This window comes from Coenobita brevimanus, chromosome 72 (assembly GCF_032717465.1).
Source record: "Coenobita brevimanus isolate Jiangsu-jjx chromosome 72, ASM3271746v2, whole genome shotgun sequence".
NCBI lineage: Eukaryota > Metazoa > Arthropoda > Malacostraca > Decapoda > Coenobitidae > Coenobita > Coenobita brevimanus.
Genome location: NC_137025.1, coordinates 30,442,490 through 30,456,078, shown reverse-complemented (window position 1 = coordinate 30,456,078; position 13,589 = coordinate 30,442,490). Strand labels below are relative to the sequence as shown.

The window sequence follows — 13,589 nt, the reverse complement described above, 5'->3', positions numbered from 1 at the left end:
AAGTGCCTGCTTTGATTTGCCCAGGGCCTGCAGCAGACTCTCCTTCAGGGTTTTATATATGTGCTCTGTAGGTGGTTTCAGGAGTATGTCCTGCATAAGGGCAGCTACTTGAGTTGGGAGAGTGCAGACAACTGCTCTGAATTTGTCGTCATCACTGGTATCTTCAGGCCATGCGGCGTCAACTTGTGTAAACCACGTGTTAATATCATACGTGAATGTAGGAAGGGATAGACGGATGTGTGTTAAAGTATCCATGTTCTTTAAACACTCCGGGAAGTCACCACTGTGGCGTTTTAGTTATGTGTATATTGTACTAGGGCTATACCAAGGCAAATGGTAAGGATAGATAAACACACATGTGATGGAAATAGACAGGGCAGTGATTATTGACTTAGAGTAATACAGTTATTACATGACTTCAAGTAGTACAAGATTAGTACATTTACAGCATGTGTAGATCAATTGATTAGATAGATAGTTACAGACTAAAATATGAGCAATGAATTTAGTAAGGGGCGGGAGTGCTGAGCTGATGTGTTAACGTGTACTGTATGTGTAAAGTTGTACTGTGTGGCCAGATTTACAAGGAGAGACAGTGAGCAGGCAGGTAGTTAGTCAGGTAAAGTTCAGAGGGAAAAAGGGGTGCAGGCTAGGTCGCCCGCTCGGTTTTAAACCCCTTAATGAGGTAGGCGGAGCACAGGTATGCCTAGGTCGCCTGAATAGGCGAATTTGATTGGTTTAGGCACTACTACCAGCGAGTAGGAAGGAGAGATCAAATATTGTTGGTAGTGGCACTTGTACAGGTGAGGAGGAATTAGAAATTGAATACTATTGGTAGCGGCACAAGTAACCATGCTAAATAAGAGAACAAAGTGGGGAAAAACCACAAGGGACCACGCAGGAAGGAAACCACGTATGTAGGTGAAATGCGAGGTACAATATGAATATAACTTTGGGGTGTAATATACTCCACAATAGCCTGCTTTCAAGGCCCAGTAGTTCTACATACCGTACACCTCTACCTGTCACCACTTCGGCGCTAACACCCACTGTCCATACTGAATACATGCTGGGGCTGTTTCGTACAGGACTGGTGTATTGGTATTAGCGGGGATATTTTTATGACATGTCGGCGGTTCTTCTGGTAGATCAGTAAAGTCTGAGATTTATGAAATTCAAATCCTTTAAACTGTTCCCTGCCCCAGCGGGATTTGAACTCGGGTCCGTTAGGACTGCAGGCCAACTGTCGACCGATTGAGCCACCGCTTCCCTCTCTCTCTCTCTCTCTCTCTCTCTCTCTCTCTCTCTCTCTATATATATATATATATATATATATATATATATATTTTATTTACTTTTTCCCAAAGATACAGGGCAATACTCCGGTGTTACAAGTATAGGTTTATAGTATAAGAAATTCTTTTGCTCGAGAAAGTACAAATAAAATGTAGGCTAAAACAGTCTCTCTCTCTCTCTCTCTCTCTCTCTCTCTCTCTCTTCCATCCAACACAGGAACCACCCACTTAACAAACTAATGACTTGGTTGCGTTTAACTACCGGAACGCTCTCACCACTGCCTATGCTGAAGGGAGACAAGGGGAGAAGTAAAGTATATAAAGCAGAGGAGGCAGAGGCAAGGGAAAAGAAAAGAGGAAGAGAGAAAAGAAGGAAGGTAAATGGTGGTGTGTAAAGTTATAAGAATGCGAATGTAAGGAAAGGAACAGTAGCCAGACAATACATAGAGGACGGAGCAATGAACAAAATTAGAAAGGGGGGAAACTGCTGGAGGATAGAATCTGCAAGGGAAGAGTAGGTGCCGACTGTGAATGAAAAGAGAGGGAGAACAAGGAATGACTTTGTATTCGCAAACTGACGCTGTTAACAGTCTGAGAACTTTAGGCTATGTATTTTAAGTGAACGCATTATCATCATAGGATGCGTCCATTGCTTACATTCCTTAAATTTAAGTGGCTCTCAACTTCTTCGCTGATGGTGATAATTATAATGATGATATTGCTGGTGATGATAATGATGAAAATAATGAACATTTTCCCAGATATTTACAACTGTTCAGCAGGAACTTGTTGAAGCTGACTTCCATTTTTTTTTTTATTATTGCATATAGAAAAGAACTTCATTATAATCATAATGATGATATCGATGATGATGATGATGATGATATGACTCACAAGTGGTGATGTATAACTTGAAGTAGCTGTATTTTACTGCTCCTGGCATCTAACTCCTTTACTGAGGTTTTTGATGTTCATCCTCAGTCTGCCTTCTCTCATATCCTATCCACGCTACCTTTGTATACCACAACATTTACATTGGATAAACAACAATTTGTCGTCTGCCTTCCAGTCAGTCCAAAATACTGACTAAAGCTCAGTATGACAAATAACTTATATTCCTATACAGTGTATCGTCCGGTTAACTGTTTTGTTATTCAATTTCATTTTTAATAACAGAATTTGAAAAGAGGAAGGAAAAGCTAATTAAATAAAAAATCCGTTCACCAAAGTGCAGGACCCTTCAATGATAAAAAATCTGTAACAGTTATACTTGAACTGCTAAAGGTTGAAGCTTGAGGTGAAGATAATATGGGGAAGCGAGCTTCAAAGAGAAGAGGCTAGGGGAATAAAAACTCTGATAAGCAGAGGTTCTGCAGTATGGCAATGACAGTCAATACATGGACGCTATCAGATGCCTGTGTAACACCAGAAGGCACGGAGAGATGGCACAGTTGATGCAACCTTACCTGAATCAGCAAAGAAGGCAAATTTGAGTAGCATTTATCTTCATGGGAAGCTAAAGTGATGACTGTTATTAAATGCTACAGGGAATAACTGTTGCCAGCAGGGGAATATTTCATAGGTGATTATAGTCGAGTGGGAAATTTAAATGATTTTTGCCCATGTGATTAGTTGGTATTATAAGCTGAAGATGGTTCAAGGCGTTTGGCAGAAACCAAAGCAGTTGTTGCTGTCAGAGTGAGTAATTAATGTCAATAGTTACTGTGAGCAAGAAAAACTTGTAACAGTAGGCAATGTCAACAAGTAAATCTACTGTTAGAATTGCTAACTTCAAGGAAATTTAAAATTAACAGGCCTTTTCAGCAAGACGAACTAATGACATTTGATTTGATAACATCAGCTGGAATAACTCAGTGAACTATAGGTATGAGTAAGTGCAGTTGATTTTCTTACACCAGGGAGTAAATTACCCCAGTATTGTTTGCCGAGCAAAAGAGTATTATGGAACATCACTGTTGTGAAAAATACCTGTCGCCCGGCTACTTTCCCCTAGCTAGGAATGAGGATGATAACTTGACATCGGTCAGAGTAAGAAACCAAACTGAACTGTATTTCTGCCATACTAATACTGTATATATTTTGCTTGGTGGTACTTAACCCGCCTCGTGCCAGTGCCGTTTTAAAATGGTCTGACATAATTCCACAGCCAGTGCCAGTGCCATTTTAAAACAGTTTTAAATAAAAAACTTCACTGTGACCGCATTTTTCAAGATTCGCAGGTAAAATTGGCAGGTATGTAAGGTAACTGTTCCTCTGCCATCCCTCAAGCTGTCAAGGCCGTACACTCACTCGCTCCCCCCCTCACGCTCGCTCTGCCTCACTCTGCCTGTGTGCCTCACCCAGTGCTGTACATAGTGAAGGCATTGTGTAAATATTTTCATGTAAGTGTAGGTTGTAAATATTTTCTTTTAAGTGTAAGGTCTATATAGTGAAGTCAAGTTGTAAATACCTTCTTGTAAGTGTCAGGACTGTACGTAATGAAGTCAGGTTGTACCTATCTTCAAGTAAGTGTAAGATAATGCATTCACAGTGAGAATGACACGCAAATTGTGATAGATGCTGAAGTAATAAGTAATCAGAGAAGTGTACTGAACATTGCTATACCTTCCCAGCATAAATACCTAAGTACACCTTACATAGAAAACGGCTTTCTCTCACGTATGTGGTGAGCGTGAGAGAGCAGCTATACCTGTACACGAGTATGCAGGACTCAATAAAACTCATTTCCGAGCCTGAGTGAGCATTTTAATGGTGAAATTCGTTGTTTCCACATCAAAAGCTATCATTATAGCCAAAAAAAAATAAAATGTCGAAAAATGACTGGCACTGGGGTGACCCATAGGGCTAAAAATAGCCTGCACGCGGTGGGTTAATTATGATACTAATACATAATCCTGTCTCTGGCTACGTTCCCTATGTGCGAACTTCCACCCACCTATTTTCCCCGACAGACCTCTTCTTGCATTTAAATTTTCTATATGGCAGTCTTTTCCTATTTGAACCTAATTTCCCTATGGACCTCTGTTTTTCCTCATTGACATATCGCCCTAATGGATATATCGTTGCTACACGAACTATTGTCTCTGTGAAACTATTTTACCTCATGGACCTATTTCCATCGTGGACCCATTTTCCCAGGGACCTATTCTCCCAGTGGGCCTGTTTTTTCTCTCAATGGACGTATTTTCCACGTTGGGCCTACTTTCCTCTGTGGAACCACTTTTTCACCATGGATTTTTTTACCCCAAAGACCTATTTTCTCCTATGGGAAGATGTTCTTTTTATGAGGAAACACCGAACCGTCACATGAATCTACTTTTCCCCATGGATCTATTTCCCACAATGGACCATTCTTTGCCTACAGGATCTGTGTGATTAGTTGGGCCAATTTCACTAGGACATATTCCACATGGACCTATTTTCACACGTGGACCTATTCACCCCTTGGACCTAATCCTCATGGACCAGTTTCCCATTAACTACCAATCACTCTCTTACCCACCCAATCCTCCCACCCAACCCCCCCCTCCAATTTGACAAACTCTGCCGCACCCACCCACCCATTCACTCACCCCACCCTACATGTTCACCAACCCACCCAACCATCCATCCTGTCCACCTCACCCTGCACATCCACCAATTCATCCCACCCCGCTCAGCCTGGCCACTATGCCACCCCAAACCTATCCACCTGGCCACCAAACTTTAACCACAAGTAAGCTGTGTTGTAGGTTCCCCCTCCCCCCTACACACAAAGAGAGGCACAGCTGCTTTCATAGTACAGATAAGGTTGGGTGGCTGGAGAAAGAAAAGGTGAACCCAAGTAGGTAGAATGCAGTACAGCATGTGAGGGAGGGCAGCGTATGGTGGAAGCAGGGAATGATGATGAGAATGGAGAGTTTTTTTTTTTTCTTCGGGAGAGGGATTACATTTCTCAAAATGTGGAAGCAGACAACAGGCAGTACAGAAAAGAGTTACCTAATATAAGGGATGTGGATGATTTGGGAAGTGTTACTGCAGTAAGTTAAATTGTTTCTGATTCCAATAACTCATCCTCCGCTGTGAAAATCGACTACCGTTAGCTGGAACTCGACTTGTTTAGATCATGAGAGGGTTGCTGATGACTGTACCAAGTTTCACAGGCTTCTGTAGTTTGCTTTTAGCTCAGTTAAATTATGTATCTTATATCAGCTGGATTAGAATACATATACTATAGTGTTGTTCCCACCACGAGAGAGTTTTTAAATATTCAGTCGCCGGCCCAACAAAACTAATTATTTTCCAGAAGCCATGATGGTCACGGCATCAGATTAGCATGTATTGGTGGCGTTGGCCACATAGCAGTGAAATGACTAGTATTATATTGACATGATTGTCGGGCTTAACTTGTTCTGGCTAAGGATGTCATTTTTATTATATTTACCCTGTCTATAAAGAATTGTGCTTCTTCTTAAGTGTGATTTTATTCTTCCGGAGAAAGACATTTTCTTCTTCGAATCCTTCAGTGAGAGAACTGTTTCCTAATTTGAGTAAAATCATATGGAATTCGTAAAAATAAACTAACACATATTCTTTGTGATCGAGTTAACTAATGCATATAAGGGTGATTCATTATTCACAACAGGTATTCATTTATATATATATATATATATATATATATATATATATATATATATATATATATATGTGTGTGTGTGTGTGTGTGTGTGTGTGTGTGTGTGTGTGTGTGTGTGTGCGCGTGTGATCTGGGCCTGTAGATATACCATCAGGATTTCAGATTGATCTTAAAGACTCCGTATTACTACTGGATGCTTTATTAGAAGCTTAGATGTTACACCCACGGAGTGTTGTTGTTCTCTAACTCTCATGCAGTATTTCCGGGCAAAGGTAGAGAGTTCCTTCCTGTGTGTTGCCCAGTGTCACGACCACTCTTTTTACACATAGAACTGTCTCTCCAACAGAATTTACAAAAGCCAGCTGGCCACTGCATGACTCTGGAAGTCCAGCATTTTCCAACCTAGAAGCATTAGCAACAAACAACCGCTTGTTTACATTTCTCTTCCCCCACCCCCCCTCCCATGTAAAGCAGTAGTCTCTCGACAACTTTTACTGAAACAAAGCTTAATAGAAGACAATATAAATACTAAAAGAACACTGATACTATAAGCGAATGATAATAGAATTATATGACAGAATATTATACTACTAATAAGAGTATAACAGTTAACAAGGGGAATATCTATCTTAATGTACATACATAAAAGAATGATACAATATTGATACATGTTACAGTGATAAATAATAAAATTACATAGCACCTGATTATACAGGAATCACAATGATATTGCGAGAGGATAAGGTTTCATAATAACTAAATAACGTTCACATTATTAGTTGGTTTTCACGCGTCTTCACACAAATCAACACTGTATATGTGGGCAATGTTGTTTGCTTATTTCATTAAAGTCCCACTCAAGTTTCTCCAGCTTCAGAGTCAGGCTGCAGTTTCTTCTCGTCACTTTCACATTTACCAAGTTCCACTGTTTTCCTTGTTTCATGTTGTAACCAAGGTTCATGCAATCATTTTTCCAAACGTTTAAAACAGCAATGGACAATAAATCACTATGGACAGGCTACAAACAAAAATCTTTCTATGGTGAATGCAGTAAGAGAATATACCTATAAAATGAGGGCTAAACAAAAGTGATGAAAGAAGTAAGATATCTAGACTATAGCGTTCTTACAAGAAACAGCTGTGATGGGGAAGACATTAAAGGAAAACATAGGACATGGACGAAGGGTGTTGAACTGCGGACGAACACGAAAGTACGATATCAAACGAGACCTAGGGTCGTGAGACGGAAGACAGCATTCAAAGTACAAAAATGTAGTATAAAGAGGGACAATGTGAGGTAGAAGGAAAGGAATTAGTTGGAAGAGATTATGATGACTGCAGAAAGAACAGGAATATGATAGTCGGGGAAAGGGAGGTAGCTCCTAGTATAGGATGGTGCATTTCTACACTTGAGAATGAAAAAAATAGAATTAAGATTAAGGTTCGTGTGAGCCCATTGTAAAATTAGGTGAAGAATTGACCTTGGGAAAAGGTAACAAGACAATTGATAAATTCTCTACTTGCAGCATAATATATTGGAAGGCGATATATAATATTTCTGTAATAATACTAACCTCATAAAATCACTAAGATATTGAAAACTTTGCACAGCCCTATTCCATTCATATACGTAACAATACTACCTAGTAGTGATGTATCGGATCTCCGCCTCCGCCTCCACCTCCGCGGAGCCTCCACAGTGAAAATAATGTCCGCATTACTAGGTGGTGGCGACCATCATCCACTCACTTGATGTAGTGCTGCCTACTTCTCCTTAGCCTTTATCATTCTTTTGCTGTGCCTGCCCTCCTCTCTTCCTATTTCTCCCATCTTTCCTGTCACTTCTTATTGCTTTTCTTTCCTTTACAGATGGCTTTACACTGAGTGACAAGCCAAATGGTTTCCTGTAAACCAAGAAACCATTTACAGCGATGGGTGGTAACCATATAACCAAACCATACGTGCTCCCTACGTGTCAAGTGGGTTGGTGGAGGGTTAGTGCCCCTCCCCATAAAACAACTAACTCAAAGTCAAATGGCCACCCCTTACGGGATTATGGCGTCTGGCAATAGATAGATAGATAGATTACTATCCGCGTCCGCGTCTTCAGACAACAAAAGCTCCGCATCATTATCAACCACCGCTTTTTGAGATAATAAAAGCTCCACATAATAATCCACCTTCGCGTCAAAGAATCGTAGTAGGTTACTGATCTCAACCCATCCAGTATATCTCCTTTCTCTTTTTGTCATAATTTTTTTTCTCTCTCCGGTTAATCCACAACTCTCCTATCCGTTCCTCTCACCTACCAGTCCCTCTTCCTCTTTCTGTTTTCTTCTCTATTAACTCTCTTCCTCTCTCCGTCTCTCATTGTTTCTCTTCTCTCTCTCTCTCTCTCTCTCTCTCTCTCTCTCTTCCTCTCTCCGTCTCTCATTGTTCCTCTTCTCTCTCTCTCTCTCTCTCTCTCTCTCTCTCTCTCTCTCAATAGTTACCCGTACTATGTTAATAATTATATAGGCATATCACTTAAGTATGGCCGAAACTCGTCACTTTATACTGCATAAACGTACTGTAATATGTGTAAAAAAAAAAAAAATCCGCGTCCGGAACCGCGGACATGGAGGTAGAAATAATCCACAGTTGTGTCCGCGTCCGCAAAAATTAATATCTTAACCTCCACAGTTTTATCCGCAACCGCATATTATGAGAAATAGATATCCGCCTCTGTGTCTGCCTCCGCGGAGCTCTAAAATTTGGTATCCGATACATCAGTACTACCTAGTAACAGAGATTTCACAATAATTGTAATTATATAACCTAGTAAAAGAGATGTAACAATATATGTAATAATACTACCTAGCAACAGAGATGTAACAATATATGTATTAATACTATATAGTAACAGAGATGTAACAGAATAAGTAATAATACTACCTATAGTTGCGGCGCACGACTCTGAGGTTGTCAATATCGTACCCTGGCAACCTACCATTCAAAAGTGCGTCCGATTTCGTATCATATTATACATAAATCATATTATTACACACGAATATATTATACACGAATATTATTATACACAAACATATTATACACGAATCACATGCGTCTCATACACGATATCAGACGCACTCTTGAATGATATGTTGCCAGGGCACGATAATAACAACCAAAGAGTCACGCGCAGTGACTATAGTGACATAGATGTAACAATTTTTGTAATAATACTAACCTAGTAACAGAGATGTAACAATATATATAATAATACAACCTATCACCCAAAGATGAAACAAGGACAGCTAGTGCCAACAAGGTTATCTACCCTCTCAAGAACATGTTACTTCTAATAAGGAAACAGAATAAATGATCAGAACAGCTAATTGGTCCTTACAGGTGGAGGAACAAACACCAACAACACTGGGGCGAATTGCTGAGCGAAGCTCATGTTTGTGCTCATTAATAGGTAGAGTAAGGGCAGAAAGAGGAGGAGGAGGAGGAGGCGAGGAAGAAGAATATGCATCTTTTTTTTTTTCTCCTACTCGAAGAATCTTCCAGGTACTTCGAGTAGAAGGAGGTAGGGAGGCTTCGGGTAGGAGGAGTAGGAGGAGGTAGGGAGATAATCAAGTACATAGGTAGGTAGGGTGGAAGGCGGGGAGGCATGATAGACTAGAAGGCATGTTGGTAGGAAGGTAGGTAAGTAAGCAGACAGGTAAAAAAGGAGGTGGGGAGGGAGTGAGGTGGCCAGACATAATAGAAGGTAAGCAGGGAGATAGAGATATTGATGTAGGGAGACAGGTTGGTAGGTACTGTACGTATGTCAATAGGTAGGCTGGTATTTAGACACGGAGATAGACAGTGATGCAGCTATGCTAATATGGTACCTGTACCTGAGCCTATCCCATGCCGTTTTGTTCATGTCGTTGGGGCACCAATGAAGGCCTATCCCATGCCGTTTTGTTCATGTCGTTGGGGCACCAATGAAGGCTTGACCACTTCCCTCCATCCGTCTCTGTCCTTCATCCCTCCCTGTGACCCTGCAAACCTCATTCCTGTCCATTCTTGAATGATGTCTTCAGATCTCTTCCTCTGTCCTCCTCTTCTCCATCTTCCTCTCACTGTTCCTTGTTTTTGCGAGGCCTCTTGATTGAGAACATGCCCATACCATTTAAATTAAGCTTCCGCTCTTTAACAACTGAGGTCATCATGAGGTCCTATTGCATTTTCTACCATCCGGCAGATTTCCTCGTTAGTCTCATAATCTGTGTAGTGAATGCCTAGGAGTTTCCTGTAGCATCGCATTTCTGTTGCCAGGATTTTTCTTTGCAACTTTGCTGTGAGTGTCCACGTTTCACAGGCATATACGAACACAGACAAGGCAAGAGAGCATAGCAGGTGTATCTTGTGGCGCGACCTGATATTTTGGTCCTTCCAGATGATTCTGAGTCTCGCAAGAATACACATTGTTTGTGCAATCCTTGCCACTATCTCAGGTTTTGAACCTTCGTCTGCTATGATGGAGCCCAGATACTTAAAAGTCTTTACTGTATCTAAGGTTTTTCCATTGATTCTGATATCTGAGGTGATGCCCTGGGAGTTGTTGGTCATGATCTTAGTTTTTTTCGGCACTGATCTCTATACCAAATGCAGAGGCTGCTTCATCGAGACGTCTAACCAGATTAACCAGTTCCTCCTCACTGCCTGCGAGTCTGTCGATACTGTCCGCAAAACGGAGATTGGTGATGGTTCTTCTTCAGATTGAAACTGTACCTTCGTGCTCTTCTAAGGCGTCCTCTGTAGAAAGATGTTGAAGAGAGTAGGTGATAAGAGACATCATTGTCATACTCCAACAGTGGTGTAGAACCATTCGCCTTTTTTGCATTTCAGGAAGACAGCACTTGTGGCCTTGTCATACAGCTGTTTGACCACTTCAACAAGCTTGGCATTGATGCTGTACTTTTTCATGGTTGACCATAATGCAGCGTGCCATACCCAGTTGAAGGCCTTTTTAAAGTCTACAAATACATGGTAGAGGTCTTGCTGATGCATAGATATTTCTCGCAGATTATTCTCAAGTTGAATATCTGTTCGAAAGTGCTCCTTCCCCCTAGGAAGCCTGCTTGTTCCTTGACAATAATGGTTTCTGCTTCAGGCTTCAATCTGTTCTGTAAGACTTTCAGCATAACTTTGCTTGGGTGACTAATCAGGCAGATAAGACGATAGTTCTGGCACAGCTGTGGGTTCCCTTTCTTGGGCAGAGTAATGACAAGTGATTGGGTCCATGTAGTAATCAATATACCAGTGTTCCAGATCATGTTGCAAATGACAGTGAGTGTGGTGATCATCTCCTCACCTCCTGCTTGAACCAGTTTGGTAGGTATGTTGTCCAGTCTAGCTGAATTCCCTTGTTTCAGAAGCTTGATTGCTGCTTCCACCTCGTCACATAAGATGGGGTGTGTGTCGCCTTCAGATCTTGGTTGTGAGCAGTTCAGCAACTCTGGGTTGCCATTGATTTGATGGCTGTATAGCTCTGAACAGTATTCTGTTCACCTGTCCATTATTTCTTTCTCCTCAAATAGACACTTCCCCTCCTTGTTTTGGATGGTTGTACGTGTTCCCTGCTTCTTAGTGGTCGGATCTTTTACGACTTGATAATCCCTTTTGGTGTTGTTTCTCTGCAGCCTGCCTTCAATTGGTGCTCTGTCCAGGTTTGTTTGGCTTTCATCATCATTGGCAGATATGGAAGGAGGGACGTAGGCAGACAGGGAGGTAGGTACTGTCGGGAGGGAAGTAAGGGGGTAGACTTTAGCACCAGTCGAACAGGGCTGTACTCCCAAGGTACATGGAAGGATGATGAAAGGGAGAGCTGGAGCTCCCGTTTCATTAGCCTTAGGGACTAGTTCCTGAATTTTTTGTTTCAGCAACACAGAGAGTAGACTTGCATGCCCTCCAGTACAAGTTCCTCTAACTGTCAGTACCAAAGTACATGAACATTGCACACTACATTTTCCATTAAGAATGGCATCTCAACACCAAGCCTCGGAGCCCCCCTAGTTGGGGGTGGATAAAAATCCCACCATCCTCCCCTCCCGATGACGACCCTGTGAGATGCCTGGAACCAGTGTCTGACTTACTTCTTCATTTCTGGAACATTCACGGTCTTTCCTCACACTTTCTCTTTGCCGAACACCACCTCTCCTCCCCGAGACCTCACTTTCTCTTCCTCACAGACATGGCGAGTGATAGCAAACCTTCTCTGTATCCTACTTTCTCTATACTCTCTTGAAAGCCAAAGGTGGCTGTTGTGTGCATGTATGCAACAATATATCTTGCTCTCGTGTTACTGAACTTGAATCTTATGAATTATCGCCTCTCTGGCTTTGGCTATCCTGTCACGCTCTGACTAAATACATCTGTGCTATTTACCTATCTCCTGATGATACAGACTAAGAAATTTCTTTAACAATCTTATTTCTAAGGTGAAGCACATCCTAATAATTTCTCCTTTTTTTCTGAAATATCCATTCTAAGCTATTTCAATGTTCACCACAACCTTTGGCTCTTCTCTCATTTCACTGATCCACCTGGTGAAAAAGCCTACATCTTTTTTATCCTTAATGATCTAGAGCGGCTTCTACGCCACCTACTTGTATCCCTGACCACCTTGTAGAGAGTTCCAACAGTTTGGCCTTTTTCTTACAGCTAATCCTTCTGTTTACGCTATTAATCTTTTCTCTTCACTGGGCTCCTACGATCGCAACCCTATCACCTTAACCTGTCTTATCACTCCAGTAAAAATATGGACCCTCCCAAGAAGTGGCAGTTCTGGCAATTGGGAGCTGCTGATTGGGAGGCCCTCAGGTAGCGCTTCTTTGATTTCCCCTGGAATGATTATTGCTTCCATGGCCGAGAGTCATGTGAGTGTGCCTCACACATGAGGGAGGTTATTCTCTCGAGCATGGAGGCACACAGTCCTTTCTCTTGTCCTGTGAGTAATGCAAAAAACACTGGGTAAATCACGCTTGTTCTAATGTTGTCCACAACAAGGAGAGGGTCTACAAAAGGTACTGGATCGAGCCCACTCCTGAATCTCATTTCTTATATGTTTCTTTTCGGAATCAAGTCTGTTCTTCACTTTGCTAAAAATAATGTCATTCGTACTAAATGCTCTGAACTCTCCAACTCAAATTCTTCCTGCTCCTTGTGGCACCTTGCCAAAAGAGCTTCTGACAACTTTTCGTCATCATCCTTCCCTCCTTTTTTCCAGTCTCATGGCTCTGTAGCTATTTTTTCTAACTTGTCGTTAAGACTTTCTCCTGCAGTTCCACCTTAGACGATTCTTGTGCTGGTCCTACATCACTTTCCCTCTCTGACTTTCCCATGTCTGACATTAAGTTTTTCATTTTATATATTTTCTGCCATCACTTGGCTCAATACTATGAAGCCATATGGGTCTGACGGGGTACCTTATATTATTCTCAATAACTGGGCTTTTCTGCTTACACCGCACCTAGGCAAACAATTTCATCTTTATCTGTCAACTTATACCTTTCCTTCTTGCTGGAATTTTACTCTCATTCAGCATGTCCGAAAAAGGGGTGACCATTCCCAGCCTTATAACTCTCGCCCAGTTACTTGCACATCCTGTATTTCAAAAGTTTTCA

The 13,589-nt window shown here is 41.5% G+C and overlaps 1 protein-coding gene across 1 annotated transcript; it reads right to left on the bottom strand.

The window, feature by feature from the left end:
* Positions 1 to 10,113: 10,113 nt before the first annotated feature.
* On the bottom strand, positions 10,114 to 10,533 carry LOC145407092 (uncharacterized). The gene has a single exon (XM_080278115.1). It carries the CDS (start codon positions 10,531 to 10,533, stop codon positions 10,114 to 10,116), a length of 420 nt encoding a protein of 139 aa, XP_080134241.1.
* Positions 10,534 to 13,589: the final 3,056 nt, after the last annotated feature.

Excerpts from the sequence above, each read along its gene's own strand:
- LOC145407092 (XM_080278115.1), bottom strand. The coding sequence starts at position 10,533 with ATGACCAACAACTCCCAGGGCATCACCTCAGATATCAGAATCAATGGA.